The sequence below is a fragment of the Dreissena polymorpha genome, chromosome 5 (genome assembly GCF_020536995.1).
Source record: "Dreissena polymorpha isolate Duluth1 chromosome 5, UMN_Dpol_1.0, whole genome shotgun sequence".
Lineage (NCBI taxonomy): Eukaryota > Metazoa > Mollusca > Bivalvia > Myida > Dreissenidae > Dreissena > Dreissena polymorpha.
Window position 1 is genome coordinate 77,271,650 of NC_068359.1, and position 19,137 is coordinate 77,290,786.

The 19,137-nt window shown below is 34.6% G+C and overlaps 1 protein-coding gene across 1 annotated transcript in view; it reads right to left on the minus strand.

Annotated features, from left to right (window-relative positions):
- Window positions 1-1,721: 1,721 nt before the first annotated feature.
- LOC127831362 (contactin-5-like) overlaps window positions 1,722-19,137 on the minus strand; it is a 59,487-nt gene continuing 42,071 nt past the window's right edge. The window contains exons 14-29 of the mRNA XM_052356332.1: window positions 18,385-18,491; window positions 17,542-17,648; window positions 16,545-16,734; window positions 13,760-13,923; window positions 13,118-13,244; window positions 12,231-12,404; window positions 11,658-11,819; window positions 11,050-11,144; window positions 8,554-8,640; window positions 6,979-7,138; window positions 6,461-6,584; window positions 6,056-6,068; window positions 5,536-5,758; window positions 4,920-5,035; window positions 2,398-2,572; window positions 1,722-2,211 (exon numbers count right to left, since the gene is read on the minus strand). Of these exons, the coding sequence (XP_052212292.1) occupies window positions 2,030-2,211; window positions 2,398-2,572; window positions 4,920-5,035; window positions 5,536-5,758; window positions 6,056-6,068; window positions 6,461-6,584; window positions 6,979-7,138; window positions 8,554-8,640; window positions 11,050-11,144; window positions 11,658-11,819; window positions 12,231-12,404; window positions 13,118-13,244; window positions 13,760-13,923; window positions 16,545-16,734; window positions 17,542-17,648; window positions 18,385-18,491 (2,206 nt within the window). The 3' untranslated portion in view covers window positions 1,722-2,029. The remainder of the gene's footprint in view (window positions 2,212-2,397; window positions 2,573-4,919; window positions 5,036-5,535; window positions 5,759-6,055; window positions 6,069-6,460; window positions 6,585-6,978; window positions 7,139-8,553; window positions 8,641-11,049; window positions 11,145-11,657; window positions 11,820-12,230; window positions 12,405-13,117; window positions 13,245-13,759; window positions 13,924-16,544; window positions 16,735-17,541; window positions 17,649-18,384; window positions 18,492-19,137) is intronic.

Sequence of the window (19,137 nt, forward strand, 5' to 3'; positions counted from 1 at the left end):
GTCTTATGTTATGAAAACAAGTATTATTTTAATTTATATTTTTAAAAAGTATATACGTTTAGGTTCATAATAAACGATTATAACATAAATTATAGAAGTAAAAATAACAATGGTAAAAGTATTGTTACACGTGAAAAGGCAATAATCACGTGTTTGGTTATGAAGTCAGGTATTGATACAGCTATGCTGGATCCAGTCATATCTCTGCACGGAGGTTGGGTCAATGTAGGATAGTCCTCTCTAAAGTTATTGAAGTTCAATAAACTGTAAGCGCTGATCTGCTTATGAGATTGTCGATACTTAAGTAAGAAGTAGCCTGTGCAGGGCATACAAAAATCCTGAGTAAAAACTAATGTGAACATAAATTTAAATTAGACACGCAGCAATCTGTGAAAAGAGGGTTTAATACAAGTGCGTACAGTGTCTTCCCAGTGTCTGATTATCAGGGGAAACACTTCCCCCTTTTATTGCCTGTTTCATTTCAAGGAATACTCTACTTCGGGAAAATCCCAGTTTAGGCGGTAAGTGTCGTCCATTATTAGCCTGTGTGAACTTATCAGGCTTATCTGGGACAACACTGTATGCACATGCATTAAACCCCCTTTTCACATAGTACGGCCACAATTTTCTGCACGTATTTTTGATTTCTATCGCATATCGTGCTATCAAGTGTTTGTTTTTCAGTTAAGGGACCAAATAAACTGATGAAATAAAATGCATTTGATCTTTATCGATTTTTAATATAAAGAATTTTAGGGTTATCTTTATTAAAAACCAAATATCACAGTGAGTAATAAATCTGGAAAAGATCATGGTTGCAAGGGTTATTTTTATAATCATTCAAAATTTTGGTACATTATTATTTTACATTATACAGTACAGAGCGATATAATCCGTGATGTGTAGATGTATTTCATAACGGAAATTTGGATTTAAAAAGTCACTCTTGGCATTGGTAATTTCTCACAAATAATTTACAATATGAGCACATTTAATTGTGTCGTAGTTGAAACCCACTACGTTATATAATTCACCTATTAGGTAAAAACCACGTATCGAGCAAAGCAAGTAAATAAACATATGATACAAATTCATGGGAACTTTATTTATTAAATATAAGTAAAAAATAATGTAGAAAAACAATTAGCATTGGTTAAATAAACAACATTGTATTACATATAATAACATTCCAAAAGCTTCAAACATAGATCGACGTTTGTATAAGTATAACAAAACAGTGCGTATGACTCCTGTTAACGATAACACAGAGATATAAGGAATTTACGATTTCAATACCGAATACATGCACTATGCACTGTCCATGTAAATCCGACTTGAAAAGAAGGTATAAGATTCAAGCAAACCATTAAGTGAGTAAGTCACTCGTTGAGTGCAAATACGCGTATATGATCCTCAAATGACACATTACACAACATATTATTTCATGTACATTTATTTTTCAATTTAGACCCATAAAAGAGAGTTTGAAACAAACCTTGGGGAAGGTTGGTTAACCCATTTATGCCTAGTGGACTCTCCCATCCTCCTAAATTGAATCAATTTATGTCCAAAATTAGGGAAGTCTAGTATATTTATTTCTATATTAAGAATATTTCTTACAGAAATTCCTTTAAGCAAACAGCGCAGACCCTGATAAGACGCCGCATCATGCGGCGTCTCATCTGGGTCTACGCTGTTTGCCAAGGCCTTTTTTCTAGACGCTAGGCACAAATGGGTAAACACACGCTTAATCGTGTCTTTGTGCTTATTTTAGCACTCAAACGCGACATGTGTCTTCACTTTAATAACTTTCCAAAACGATGCTCAAGTAGGCTTACTTGCACATACATATGTATTTATTTAATATTGTTATCAGTATTGTTATGTTTATGAATTCTGCATTTGATATAAGTTAAAGCTATGTTGTCACTGCGTAATACTTATATTCAAAGCAAAGCTCTTTGATAAAATACATCGCATTTATGTACGCCTGACTCATAATGTTTACCGTAATCTTAACAGACACAACTCACAATTCACTTAAAATATTCGTGGACAATACTGTTAAAAATATGGCACCAACAATTATAACAGATTTCGCTCGATCACTCAATGCCTCGGTCCCATCACAGACGCCGGAATATTGTTCGTAGAAACACATTTGCGACACAGCTGGGTCAACCGAAACGCTATAAAACTGCAGCGTGTTACCTGAAATGGACACTTAAATGCTGTAAAACTGAAGTGTTTACCTGAAATCGATACATGAACGCTTTTAAACGACAGCGTTTTAACTTAAATGGACATATTGGTCTACAACGTAAGCAAGATGATGTAATTAAATTTGATATATGCAAATGATATGGGTTATATCATGAAAAAGTTAAAAACACTTACTCGTGATCATAAAATAACGGGCTTCACTTATAGCGCCGTCACCTGACGAGCTGAACCCGAGCACGCGCAGTACATAGACTTGATTCTGCTGTAGATGGTAAACTATCGCCTCTTCCGTAAAGCTCAAGGTGTCCACAGCAGTCCGAACGTCTTCGTGTACTTTCCAGACTCGAACCTGATATTCAAAATATGTTGTACTTAAATATATCGCAGAGTTCAATCACAAAATTATCCGCTTGGGAAAGCATGTTTGACATTAAGTACCCTTCGGAGTTAAAAATGTGGACGCCGAATGTTTGATTCGGTACGGTTGTGATTGTTTGGAAATATCCACAACAATTCGTAATGTTTTGGATCCTTCGCTTGTGTCTCGGAATTTCGGAGAGTCTCTTTTAATAATATTTTTATATTTTATTCCCCATGAGTGGATCCTGTAGGATACGGAATGACCGCATGTGCCTGCACACAACTAATTTCTGCTCTAATCAGGAAGAAAACTCATTTAGAAGCCTTTCTTAAGATTCCAAAATACCAGCGAAGGGCTCTAATGTTCATACAGTTGCGAAGGGCTCTATTGTTCATACAGTTCTGTTCCGTTCGACATTTTTGTGAAACTTTCTGCTTCATGTTGCATTCTGATTGATCTTTTCGGATATATATAATATAGAGAATCTTGACAGATGGTTTTCCGAACACATCTAGAAAATATCGATGGATTCCAGAACGCTTTGAATGGTACCGATGATATGCAACATACACCAAACCGTCAACGTCACTTCTGTGGCGTCAACATTTTAAAACATTTTCCGATTCCGATCAGACACTGAATGTCCCACGTGGATGCAGTAGTGACGTAGCGTAACAATTAAATACGAAATAGTTAAAGACCGTCGCAAAGAGATCTAGAAATAAGCTGATATTGCCGAGTTCGATTTTGAAGTTTTGTTTTTTACACGTTAAAGGTTAATTCAAAATATATTGATTTGAATAAACATGAACCGTTTTTGGCGTCGAATGTTGTAGATATGTTAAATCAGTTTTGAGGTTTAATAAAAACCCTTAAAGGAGACAGTACCGTTTGAAGGATGTATTTTTATGGTTGATTTAATTGACATTAAATTAGAATCGGCAGACATTATAAATGTGTACTCTCTAGAAAATATCCTGATTGAAAGTTACTATTGATCCTTTGTTTAAAAATGTATGACTGGTCGTTTGTGTTGTGTTTTAAAGACTACACTCCTTTTCAATTTCATTAACTTAATATAAACGATGTAACAAAAGTTAATACATCAAAGCAAAGCCATGTTCTTATCTGTTCTCCTCTGACAAAAGCAATTTAACACCTGCCTGGCTTTAACATCGACAACAGTAAGGTGAATCAAAATTAATGCTTCCCCCCCCCCCACCCCCCACACCCAAGTGTCATTTATACTTTATCATGAGCAAGCATCCCTCTTATATATGTCTAATTATCACGTCTTTTCTATTTTTAAGCCAAACATAACTAAATTAACATGACTCTTGCCAAGCAATATGGTCCCCTACCGGTGAAACTACACCATTTTCAGCAATATTTCTAGTCTATTTGTTGAAATAGAAACCAGAATTCTTGATGTAGGAACACAATTAAATCAGGTGCACAATCTTCATATGCCATCTATCAATGTTTCAAGTTTCATGAAAAAATATGAAGAACTTTTAAAGTTATCGCAGGATCCACCTTATCAGCAATATTTCTAGTATATTTGTTGCCATAGCAACCAGAATTCTTGACGCAGTAACAAAATGAAATGACGTGCATATTCTCCATATTGCCAATCGTTTATATTTCAAGTTTCATGGAAAAATATGAAGAACTTTTTTAGTTATCGCAAGCTCCAGAAAAGTGTGACAGACTGACAGTGTCACGGACACACATAGAGCAAACCACAAGTCCCCTCCGGTTTCACCGGTAGGGGACAATAACAAAACAGACGATAGAGAATTCACTGATTATTCTCTATTTACATGTATACATTTCATATGCGGTCATTGGACTTGGTTTCGTATGCCGATAAAAAGATACAAAATCGTTTGCCTATCTGGTGTAAAATCAATGCTTCCTAAAAAGTACACAATCATCCCGTATCATGCCATTCAGCTAAAACAGTGTACGGATATCTATCCTAAAAATGTTTCTTGACTTTCATGTGTCCAATTTTTATTCCTGACATGTGTATAAAGTTATAATAACGGCCATAATGTTCATAATATAAAATTTGTAAGTTTGCACATTCGGTAAATAAAAATATAACCACACGACAATTATATGCATATACTCTTACATTAAACTTAGCAGCATGACCATTCGATTAAGGTATTTGCTGTTCACAATGACACTTTATTAATTTGTTTATTCATTCAAATGACTTAACCATGCACTCATGTAACAAATAATACATTTAACATCCAACAATAATGGGCATATACACATAGTTTAAATGTATAGACGTGATCACTTACAAAGTGAATGTACTTACTATATATCCTTCAAGAGAGCTTTCGTCGTAGTTTTCCACGACACCTTGCCATTTTACGACGATACTGTACGGTCCGTGCTGGTATATCTTTATTTGCACTGGATGCTGCCGAAGGGCTGTAACGGGTATGCCACAATAGTACAAAAGTCACGGCATTTAGTCAGTGTGATCACAAAATTGCATACTTATACTGTACATGTAGTATTACAAGCATATAAGCAGGAAAACAAAATTGGTCTAAGGTAATCAATACATTTTGCTGAACTTTACCCTGTTGAAATTTCCTGGGTACATTTAATTTTCGTTGATGGTAATACAATTGTGGTAAAATATCAATGACTTCGTGATATTTACGGCGCACATATATATAATCGTCACTTATTACAATGTATATTAAATTACGCATCATGTACGTAATAATCAAAACGTGTAAAAAACGAAACATGTTTATGAACGAGTAGACTAACCAATAACAAACAAATAACACAAAACACGTATAAAGGAGACAAAAACACACAAAAACAAAACATAAAGTTCAGACATTAAACGTAACACACACGCAAACACAAACTCATCTAAAATATGCAGGCGATTTCTCAGATCAATGCCCACATACGTGTATTTGCTGTTTCGGATCGTCGCCATTCACCCTTAGGTCCAAACCCTGCGCCATTAAAGACCTGCACTCGTGTAAAGAACTCGCAGTTGGACTTGAGTCCCACTAATTGTGCGTGGTCCGTTTGGCCATAGACGTCCTTGAACTTGATATCATTGAGGATCTCGTCCGGCTCGCTACCATCGAATGGCGTAATGTCATTAACATTGGCATAGTAGTAGACCTGCAAGCAGCAAGCGTTGGATCTAAATATCTCGTTATGAATTATTTATGATGGATCTAAAGTTAATTATTCTTAATATTAAGATCCAAACTGTGAATACCATGACGTCAACTAGAGGTTTGTCAGTAGATTTATTTTACTTAATCATGAGATTGGCGGCAATCTATGATATATTTCAATTAGCGCTTTGTACATACCACTGTTAAAGTCTCTCCGTAAATCTAGTATTGCGATCGGGCTTGTATCCGATTGAAAACCATGTAAATGATTTGTTGCGGTCTTTTACTCAAGCTATACCACGTACATGTAACTGTTACGTTTCGGCAGATGAATTATTTTGTTACTTTTAGATCAACACTTATTTGTATTACATGTCGGATCTTAACACACACTTTTTGAAAATTATAAAATTGAGACAAAAATCATATCAAATATTTCAAATGCGTATATAGTATTATTGTGGATTGGGCTCAATTTTAGGGGTGAAAACTCTTACGTATATTGGATGAAAAGCCCGTCTGACACAAGTACCTGTAAGAATGCCGTACCATATCAATGATAATCATTTAAATGAAACCACCATTGACGCATTAAATATATTTGCGTCCTTATGCACAACAGATTGAATGGTTGCTTTTGTCTAGAGATGCGGAATGGAATACAGGTTTACAAATAAGGATTTGTTTTCACACTGGAACTTACCCGATATCCCAGCGACACGGCCATGCATGACTTCCCTTGTATTCCTCTACCGGTTCCCAGTAAGGTATGATACTGGTTCCATTAAATGTCTCGACATCCTTCGACACGGGGACCACCTGGGGCACTAAAAAGTATAGGATGAAATGTACCTTTTTATTGTTAAATATACAGAAAATGCACTATATTTTATAATGGGAAATGCAAGTGGCCTCATTTAATACGATTATTACATCTAAGTGTCTTATATTACAAACTAAACTATTGTGACTTAATAGGTGCTTGCGCAAACAAAGTGGGAAGCATAGCCACTTACTCGTAAGTTATTTCCTTTATTGCTAGGTGTTGTATGCTGTTAGGTATACAACATTTGTAAGGTTGTATATTCAATCAACGATCATAAATTCTATTATTGTGAAGATACTGATCTCAATAGTTTTAAAGTAAATTAAAGTAACACGGTCATTATCACCAATTCACAAATGTTATTGGCATTTAAACAAACAAACGACGGTTATTACTTCCTTCAGCAGAGAATATTTGGACCTCCGTGGAGTTTGGGCCATCGCCAATATCGTTATATGCCCCCACTTTCGCCAAGTAAGGAAGGTAGTAATTTTCTACTCCTACGGTGGTAACGTAAATTCCCTCCATGACTGCAAGAGAGTCGTTAACCTTTTCCTGAAGAAAAAACCACGCGTATTTCTTTCATAAGAATAAGACGATTTTAATTTTGGTGTAGGTCGTTTCAATTCGTTTACTTCTGTCTCGTATTGGAAAGGCTATCGGACAATTGCCATAAATAACATCGTTCTAATAAACAAATTTTCTCTGCGTCATTTGAGTTTCACTTAAGGTTTATGATCACGTAAAACGAAAACAACAGCAACAGACACAACAGAGAATTTATGCGCCTTCACCTTCGAGGCGACCATTATACCGTTTGAGGCATGATGTTATACAACAAGCTAGCAGCGTCTACTGTTTGACCAATCATGCTTCATTTAGATCTTATTTGCATTAATTTAATCAAATGAACTTACAGCTTTTGTACAAACAACCTTTGGTAAACATAAAGGACGAGAAAACACATGCCACGTACAGGTTTATTTCCAAAGTCGTACTTACGTCGTATGTTTATTTAGATACATGTGCTATTCCTTTCATAGTTATGTTAACAGAGAGCGGATAAGCCGGACTAGCTGGTGAGGAATATTATAAAAAGGTTGCTATTGAAAAAGTTGATGTCCCAATTGAGAAATTGTACAAACATAAGCAATTAAGTGGCCAAAATTTGGAGAAAACAATATTCATTTGAACAATATATTGAAAATTAATTAAATGAACAAGCAATAAACAACCGATAGTTACTTGATAAAAAGTTCAAACCATTTTTCTTACAAAGTCATTTTTAAAGCCTGATTTCCACAAAATTATTTAAATAAAAAATGTTAACGTAACAATTTACTGCAAATTCATCTTACTTTGAAATATGTTCACCTGTATGTAATGCGTTTACATTACAATGTACATAATTATCAATATGCTTTGAAATATATGCGCACAGTTTGTATCCAATATGTTATACTCGTAAAAATTATCAGCACTAATTTCATAATTTCACAATATAGAGCTTACTTATTCATAACACTTTGAAATATTTTTTGCATAATGCATTGTCAATTTTGAATATTTAAATATATGATAATCATCAATATTTACTATATATACTATTCAATGCGAAACTCGTAGCTATGTGCATTGCTTGCTAAATTAATGCCAAAGTTGTACAAACAGTCTTCAACAACAGGATGATCAGCCTGACTAGTCAAGTCAGTGAGAGCGCTTGACTTACTCTGAGGATCACAGGCTCGATTTAGGGCCCGGTCACAAAACGTGTGTTCTAATTGGTCATTTCACTTTAGGACAAATGCAACTATTTTCAAAATACAGTGTCGGCATTTGGTAACTTATTTATGTAAAAGTAGTTTGGTAATGGGGAAATAAAACACCGTCCTAATGAATTATCAAATAGAATAACTATGTTTATGTGAAAATGTACAATGTTGTTATTATTATTACATAAAAAGTCATACCTTTCGCCAATCTCTAGTATCACTCAGTCTTTTCCAGTAAACATTGTAGCCTATTCCTGGACCGCAATGTTCCGATACATCAAAGGGCTTAAAATAAAAGTGCTTTTTAAATGAAATCCAAACATAGTATGAACTTCAAAACTATGGTATGCCTATGCCCCAACATAACCAAGAAAATATGTTTTCTTATTTTATGTTCAGTTTTTATCAAAGGCTGATTAACATTTTCTTTGGCAAACATTACGTAGGTTTGGAACTCCGTTAGATCGGTTTAAACAAGCAATTAATTTCGTTGACAGTTCCAAGGCAGTTACCCAATATATATGTATTTTAGTGTGTTTGTTGTGTACTTGTTGTGCGTTCTGTCGAGTATATTTGGTTTGTTTTGGCTATTGGTTCGTTGTGCTAAATTCATGACCGCTTGTAATGATAACGTTCTTCTTGCATGTGAAGTTTTTGATTAGTATATTTGTTTTTATAACATACATTAACAAAGCTTTTATTGTGTGCATTTTAATGAAAAAAAAACACAAAAGACTTACGTACAATAACAATATTAATTGTATTACTTACTAATGCTTATACATTTAAATGTGCGTAAATCGTAGAAGTATGAAGGACCTTCTCATAGCAGATATCGCATATCTACATGGTGTATGACAATTGAAGCATAAGTATAACAATCGTGTATAAAGCCGTCTAATTGTAGTAAATCTATAAGAATATGAATATAAAAAACGTCTAATAACATTAATGAAATACTAGATACATCATCACTGCACAATTTTTTTCTGTGAATCACGGAATAAACAAATTAACCATGCTATGTTTACATAAATAACACAAACAGCCAATTTTGTATGCAGCACTGCAATGAATATCTCGAATTGGGTTTCCGAGAATTGTATATTGAACGTGAAGAACGTTCTAACATGTCGCACACTCTGTGTTATTACAAACATTCTATGCGTTACTCTTGTGCTTCAGTGATCTTTTAAATCAGGAGAATGTGTAATCTCATGAACTATTTTCCGCCTCGTTGTTTGCCAAATGGTTACCGACCCCTGTCATAAGTAAACGACAACATGGTATGAGAAGGTTTCTCTCCTGATGGTGCTGCTTAAGGTTCACTTTGTGTTTACATTGTATATTACCACAGTTTTATAGTGTTATATTGCAAAAAAACAACAATATTTCTGTTGAGTATCTGAAAGGGGGACCCACAATGCTGTCCATAATATATTGTACGAAGTGACACATCCTAATCAACAAAAAAGTGGAATTTAACTGCAAACCAGGCAATACACGCTACGAAAACCGTCATTTTCGTGATAGTGTATATTCTTTGTCGATGAGTGTTTGGTTCATGCAGATACTAGAACAGTTGTGCATAAGAATCGAATATCATTCATGTGGTTGATTGTGATTTATTTATTTGAACGAGAGGGCAATTAGTGGGCTCACTTGGGTGTTCAAATGCAGTAATTGTGGTTTGTTACATACAGCAACATTTGACTTGCTTTTGCAAATGACGATCATTGAGTTATTATCATATGAATGTTAAATTCAAGATAATAAAAACACATTAAAGATCTAAAAATGCTTCGAATATTATGTTTGGCTTTTAAAAATAACACATATAGTATGACGTGTATTATGAGGTACCATTCATGTTTTGTTATTTAATATAATATAGGGTATACTAGATTCCGTGTTCCAGATTTGATTTTAAAACACTTCTAATTTGATAAACATGACATTCCTCTTATTTAACACTCACGGCCGCTTGAATAGCATTACCTCTCAATTGAAAAACAATGCCTTCCACTTGATCAACAATACCTATAACTTGATGAACATTATAAACTTCTACTTAATAAACATTACTTCCCATGTGATCAAATTTGCCTCCCACGTTGTCAATATTACTTCCCAAATGGATTTAATTTACTTTCAACCGGATCATCATTACTGTCCACTTAATCAACCATACTTCTCACATTGGTCAACATAACTTCTCGATTGATCAACTTTATTTTCAAATTGATGAACATAACATTCCACTAAATCAGCCATACCTACCTCTTTGTCATCATGACTTCCCACTGGATCAACATTACATTCGGCTTGATCCAGATTACTTCCCAATTGATAAGCTTAACTGTTATTTATTTCCTCTTTTGATTACCATTTATCTCCTATTTGATCAACAAGACATTTCAATTGATGCATGCAAATCATTACATCATACTAAGTTTAAATGTCCTCCGACTTGATATAACCATTAACTCTCAATTGATTAACATTACCACCCACTTGATTCAAAATCACCCTCATTTGATAAGCATTAACTCTCAATTGATTAACATTACCACCCACTTGATTCAAATCACCCCTCTTGATTAACATTACTTCTTACTTGATTAACATTACGTCCCATTTAATAAACATTAATTCCCACTTGATTACCATTATTTCCCAATGTATTAATATTACCTGCCACTTGATTTTGAGGACACCCACTGTGCCACCGCCTCCACCGACATTCTTTGGAGCAGTCACTGGTGGCATTGACCCAGTATGGATACTTGCTGAAAAGATGTTTTTGTAAGACCAGGTTATTTCGGCTCCCAACTTCCCCTGAATTAATTACTCATACACAGAAAAAAGAAACAGCAAAAATGTAAAAAAAATTAGGTAAAAGGTAAAAGCTTGAAATTGCTTTTATAATTCAAAACTTATCCCATCTTTCGTTATTCTAGGATAGTTGGGTAAAAGTCCGATGAGACAATCCGGGTCTGCAAATAATGTAGCTTTATAATCTTTGAAATACATTTAGCATGTGTTCATTTATATTAACGTGGTTGAAGTATTATCTTTTAAAATTGAGTTTATAATTGCATCACTGTAAAAAGGGACTTTTCGTATGATTCACAAATCTGTCACTGACCGAACGGGTGGCATAAGACTACTGTGAACGAACTTTCCATCGTAAACTAATTCATGAAGGTACGATTACGTTTAACAATACATTTGGATAAATTAATAAAGAAAACAATTGTCTTTGAATTTGCACACACAACAAATAATTCCTGTTAACATACTTGATGGATTGCTTGCTTCTTGTCCTCTTCCGTACATGTTGATCGCCCTTATCCGAAAACGGTAATTGGTGTTGGGAACGAGACCAGTGACGTTCCATGCGCACTGGTCCCCGCGCTTCCCAATGTCGTCTGCGTACCTCACCGCCCGATCCTTATCAATGTCTTAAACACATTATATTAAGATGTCACGAACGCGAAACATATTACCATGTTTTTAACATTAAATTATCTTCGGACTACAAATCAAGTGACATGCGATTAAAACGTGGCAGACGCGAAACGCATGTGTTTAATCCACATATAACATATTTGATATAAAAAGTAATAGTACATATGGCACTAAATGTGTATATTTTTTATTGTTTTTAATATTTGTTCGTGTTGGATTGCGTTTGAACAAAAAGCAAGCTCGAATGTTGAATAAATTAAATCTTGTGTTTAAGGAAAGTGATTGTTAAGAAGAACACGCAATAATTTTACAATTGTCACAAAAATCAGTTTTAATAATATTTTTATTATCAAATCATGTATTGCATTATTGCGATGTTCGTACGACGTGTTTAAGTCTCATACCCAACATCACCGGAAACCACGTTCCAGATTTGTATGACGTCATCGCCTCGATGTCGAATCCCGTGATGTCACCATGATGTTCCATGTCGACGGTTACAGTCCACACGAGGACCACGGACTGTGACGTTTCTGTTGCAAGCTCAGCGTAAACGCCAGCAACGGGTCCAGGGGGACCTTAATGCAACACAAAAGATAATTAATGTTTTACAGAAAGTAAGAGAGCATCAATTGTTTTTTATGGGCAGATTTCCAATTAAAATACAACATACATTGAAATACTGAAATTATAGCTTTTTGACCAGATTTTAAATTAGGACTTTAAAGCCTGGTTACCAGAACCTTTTGATTGGAACAAAATTTGAACATGATCACAATCTGATGTTACATTCTAAATAGCAAAGCTCTTTGACTTTGTTTTAAAGTGTAGTGTTAAAATATAGGTATATATCAATCATATGACTCTTACAGTGTAACGAGTTTTGAATGTATAGGAACGATTTGCACTTATTTAATGGGTAAATACACGATTTAAACTAACAAATATTAATACCATAACCGTTGAGGTTTCAGAGAATAATATTCGTAAGTTATTTACTATATTGACCTTATGCAGAGGACCGTAACGATTTGGGACAATTTGAAAGATTGTATACCATGGGCCGTCACTTTAAACATAACAACATAAATAAAGGAGAAAATGTCGGCTGCACAAAAATGTATGGACGCCCGACGATGTACGACGCATAAACGGCGGTGCTAAAAGCTCAACCTTTACATTAAACATTTAAGCTTACAATTAGTGAAAACATACTTAATTGACGACGCTTTATTGCAAACACTAGTGTTCTCAATTATAAATGTGCATGTATATTAGGGCTATACAGTACCATAAACAATGAGTGTGGTTTTAGCAGCGACGGTGTTTAGAGGAGTTTTCACTTCGCATTCGTATACACCCTCGTTCTGGTATCTAGCATTAACGATATAAAGCCCATTTTCATCGGCTTTAGTTCCCTGAAAAAGATTTGTATACAATTTACAGTCCACGGTATCCTTCTTCAAACTATTACACAGTCCAAACTTATCAGTTAAAGAGAGCATTACAATTAATAAATACTAATACAAAAGCAATAAATATGTTATCAGTAATAACAAACGTATCATTCTCCGCAAGTGATATATTGTGTCCTTCTAAACTTGGATTGCAAGTTGGATTGTTTAGAGTAAAACACCATACTGGCAGGGGAATCTACTTGATTTATTTAATACGTTTTTTTCCGAATAATTTCTCTGTACTTCGTTCACAGTTTTGTCAAATGTCAGACTGACTTACGGTCACTTGCTATATACGTTGGGTTTAGTTATTTAATAATTGTATTTCTGCTCATTCAGTTTTACTTTGATCATATTTAATCATGTTTCACTTTGCACTATACAAGTGTCTGAGTCATACACAATTACCAACACAACTGCTAGCTCTATGATACTGTGCATTGTACATGCGTAATAAATGACAATTGAAAGTATACCGTGACGTATTCTGGGGATAGTATGTAGTTGATGACAACTCCATTGAGCTTCCATACATATGCGACGTCGTATCTGTAGTCATAGTCCGCCTGACAAAACAAAAAGGCTGTATCGTTGACTTGCACTCGCACGATGTCCGCGGATGGCCTGATGCGAGCTCCGGCTAAAAAGAGAAAGCATATGTGAAATGAAAACAACTATTATTTTCTTGTCAATTTAGAAAGGAACCCATCAGAAAGGAAAAGGCATTATTAATTGCATTTTAGATTTTTTAGATTAAACTTTAATAATGCGGTTGAACTTGTATCAAATGCAAGAAGCAAGCTGTTTCTTGGCAAAATTTTTACAGCGCAAATAAAAAAATAGGTTCTCTTGATCGGTCTCTAATTAACCAGTCGACACTTACATAGCTCATTTTTAAATCTTACTAGGATTGTTTGTGTAACTGTGTTTAATGCATGGTTTAACAAAGTGTATAACTGACCAAACATTTATATCAACATATAATTTGTCAATTGCAGAACATTAACAGGTTTCTGTAAGTCTAATACGTCTCTTATGTGCATGTGCGCATTTCAGTGTACCCATATTATATTCACTTGGCAAAGAATCGGGATTAAAGTTATATTTCATTGTGATTGCCATACACCATACACTATCATGTTGGATCATGATGAAACTCAAACCTACCAAGAATTACTTACCCAAGGGGTTTTAAGACAGTTTTGTAGTGAAGTATTAAATTATGCATTCAAAATGTGAACAATATGAAACTAAAGGTTAATGCTTTATTTAAGGCAACTAACCAATGGCCAAACGATCTTGCACACCACAAAAAGCACTTAACACGCACAAACGCAAGAACGTAAAAATGCAACTGGGACAAAGTCTTGGATGTATTCATAACACTAGAATAATCTTTCTCTTTTACCTGGACTCTAATAAGATAATATGATCAAATGCCTTTTTTAATTTCCCCGATGAAACAACTTTGTAGATAAATTTTCACGTGAAAATTCCTTACCGTAGTACTTTTTTATAAAAAAATTGCAAATGCAAGTAAATATTTTGCGCGATTTGAAATGACTTTGCCTTAATTCGTAAATAGCGAAATGGCGTATTTAAGTGTCGCGAGCGTCAACGATAAGCCGATCGACGAAAATGAAACGTGCTTCATAAGCCAGAGTGTAGAAGTCCTTTATAGCTATTAGACTGTTAACATTATGGGTAAATTTCGTCTTTGAGTGGTTCATATAAAATTTGACAGCCCCTGTGGACATTTAATTGTTGAATGAACTGTCGGGAAAATTACGTCTAATGTATTTATTGACACAAATTAAATAGTTTCTTAATTGATAAAAAAGAAACTGTTGTTCATGTTTCTCTTAAATTATTTTGATATTTTGTTTTACAGGAAAGAGGCTTATAAAAAAGTTGATAAACCTACTAATAAACCAAAAACGAACTAATACAATTATGTAAAATCATAACATCGGCCTGAAATAAACATGACCTACATTCAAATGAAACCCGGATATCATGAGAAAGATCGTCGTAATAGTCATTAATAAAGAACAAATAAATTAAAACTTCTAAAAATGGATAAACATTTACGGCATAGCACTTATTGACGGGTTTTTATCATGGTCACGATACAATAAGGAGGGACGATACAATGAGAATAAGGGATATCACGGTTATGTTTAAACCCATACAAATATTACCTTCCTAGAAAAAATACTTGTTTATAAACAAACACATATGTCATGAACGATCTGCGGTTGTCGGATCGTCGTTGTCCTATCAATTGGTTTGTACCTAGACGACATATATTGGTGGGCAGTAAAAATATAGCTTTTCTGTTGGAAATAAATGAACTTTATTGACAAAAATAGTCAGACGCTTGGTCATGTAACTATGATATTAGGTACGACTAATAGTGGACACCATTGATATTGGGTATGACCACTATTGGGTACAATTCATATTGGGTAACCAGGGCTCAACAATAACCGAAAAACCAACTTACCCTGTCGGACAAGTACTTAGAAAATCTAATTGACCTGAACGTAAAGCCGCTTGCCCAAACATGAAATATCACATTAACTATAAACCTCATATTTTTTAATGAAGATCAAAATGATACACCACAAAACCTTTTTTATTTTTGAATATTTAACAAAATGATTACTGCAATAAAAGTCTAATGAAAGTCTTAATTACATGCTCTTTGTTCTTTTTTGCACTTGCCCGGACGGACAACTAGATTATAAAATAACTTGCCCGGACCCAACTTTTACTTGCCAGGTGCAATACGACAACCGTTAATGTTGAGACCTGGTAACTATGATAAACAATATTGGGTTCTATTGATATCGGGTACGACTTATATTGGATACCATTGATATTTGGTACAACCAATATTGGTTACTCTTTAATATCCGGTACGACCAATATTGATATTGGGTACGACATATATTGAGTACCATTGATATTGGGAACGACCAATATTGGTTACAATTGATAATAGGTGAGAATTATAATGGGTACCATCGACATTGGGTACGACTAATAATGAGTACCATTGAGATTGGGTACGACTAATATTGGGAACCATTGATATTGGGTACGACTTTCCGATGTTTTCAACATGTAACTCGCATACTAAATTCTTACTCGATGCCCGAGGTGAATTCATCGCAAATAAGCGTGTAATATAGACGTAAGAATTTATGGAACCCTTCAGTCCACTCTAGCATTAAGCGATCCATTTTAACATCTCACCTTCAACTATTAGCGTGGTGTGATTTCTCGCTTCACCCTCGCTGTTGACGGCCTGACATGTATAATATCCGCCATCCGACATCTGCACGCCGGTTATATGAAGGGTGAAGGCCGTATCCATGTAAATGCGACTGCCCAAGACGGCGCCATATGTTATTCCTAGGTCGCTACCGTCCTTCAGCCATTTTATCTTTCAAACAGATTGTTGTAATTACTGATTTATTGTTTGATTAATCGTTTTACATCGGTAAATAAATAGCATATGTTTAAAGTAATGCAAAGGATGTAACAAATACCCCGGCGTTAGATAAGATCATGTATTTGAAAAAGTGGAGTTAGCCGACGGCAAATCAAACCATTCTGAGGTACACACACCCTTGTCCCTTGTCACATTTTTTTCCTAGGGCGGTTCCAATTTTGAACGAAATGAAATTATTGAATAAACGTTATCGATTCTTATTGGTCGAGTGTATTTTATGTAAAAACATAGTACGATAGTTCACTGTCAGTTTAACAAGAGATGTGTTTGTCAATAATACAATCCCCCCTAATGCGCCGCTTTGATTTTTTTTATCATTTGGCAGGAACAGATAATTACCTCCCTTTAAAGCTTATTACTTCCCTTGGATTTGTTTTTTGACCTTTGACCTTGAAGGATGACCTTGAAGGATACCGGGGGCATAAAAAGAGTTATAATTTGACAATGGTTGATCCAGTCTGCCCAGTCCAACTGCCTATGGGCCCGCGACCTTAAGGGTCCCCTACTACAACGTGACGAAACAATTGTGTTTACATACTAACTTAGCCTAATGTAATGTCTTCACAAAGCCATGTTTGTTTTATCAATGTTATATACACATTTAAGACGACATTTATGCACCTGCATTAAACCAATTTTTCACAAAGCACGGTCCATATCGAAGACATGCATTCATTTTACTTTGCTGGACTTGTCCGCAGTGTCTTTCATATCAACCAGTGTGCAAATAGCACATACCTCAGGTACGGGCGCCCCTTCCACGCCACATGGTATAGTGGTGTTACCGTTCATAGCACCGTACGATACTTGTGGTAGAGGGCGTTTGTCGAAGGAAGGCTTAAACACTGAAATAATTTATTTCTTTGACTTTGTGGCATCGCACTATAGTCGCAATATATTTTGTTTTCAAATGAATGCTTGGTTTTTGCAATTTAAATAATGTACTTTTGGCAGATTAAGATCAATCGATATGCTGTCTGTCCTAGTGTAATTTTTCGTCGTTGCATCCCACGAGTTGTGCTCATGTGAATTGCAACTCTATAAAGGTAACATTTTAGTGACAATTTAGATGGGATAAACACATCCAGGCAAATATATTGTCGTCCGAAAGTGTCTAAATAACCAACAAGATGTTAAGTATACATGTATACATTATGTATACATACTCAACAAACACAGGTGTAAATATAAACAGTAGTGTTTTTAAAGTGAATTGATAACACGTATATGTTGTTTTTATTTTAACCGTAGTTTAATATAAAAACATGATTGTCTGACTTAAATTGTTAATTTCGATTCTTCTTCGATACTCGTTTAGCGTATAAACTACAATTCAATGATATCAAGCGTCAATTTCTTAAAACAAACTAATTGCGAATGCGCAATTAAAATTCTGCATCAACAAAATATACACGCGAGTACAATATATAACAACTGTGAAATGCTTTTACATACATTGTATTTATTCATTTATATATTAATTAAACTTCTATTAGAAATTTAATCATTAATTTCAATAAAATATAACACAATATGTCCTTACCAAATCATAGAATCCGTAAAAGTTGGAAAAATACATACACAGAATCTTCAATCGTCCAGAGCTGTATGTTGTACCGTAGTCGTTGGTGGCCGCACACTGGTACATCCCTTCGTCCGTCCCACGTTTAACGTTGATAATCTTTAACCTATGTGAAATAAACGTATCATCTTTTTTTAGACAATAACATACGGAAGAGCTGGGCAAGACGTCTATAATCGACCTGCAACCGATAAAACGGCCCGAAAGCCTTTTGCCCGAGGGGCATTATGCTGTTGCGCCGATTATTGAACCCCGGCCCAGCTCTGTCGTATGTTTTCATTTCATCTCATTTTGTTTCATCACCAAAATGTATTACCTAACCAGCTTTTCATATAACTATTTTCATTCATCTAAATACGATAAATCTAAGGTTTTTTTTAATTATTTGTAAAATATAATTTGTGTATTTATTATATGATCCAACGAGCCAAACGATGAGTGTTTGTGTATTTAGTTTGAGTCCAGATACTGTACTGAAGTATTGAAAAGTAATTATCAGTGTTGAAAACAAATTAAGCTTTCCATCTGTAATATAAATTGTATCATCTGCGAAAACTTTTGTTCTTTTATTTGTATTCCTTTGATGTCTTCATTTTTTCAATAAAGTTTGACAATATTTTTATGCATAATAAAAAACGTTTTGTTGACAATGGAGTTGTTTAACGCCCCTTTGAATAGAGAAATATTGAGATAAATGTCCGTTATTAATAATGACGGTACTTATATCAGTATAGATTAATTTAATCATTGTA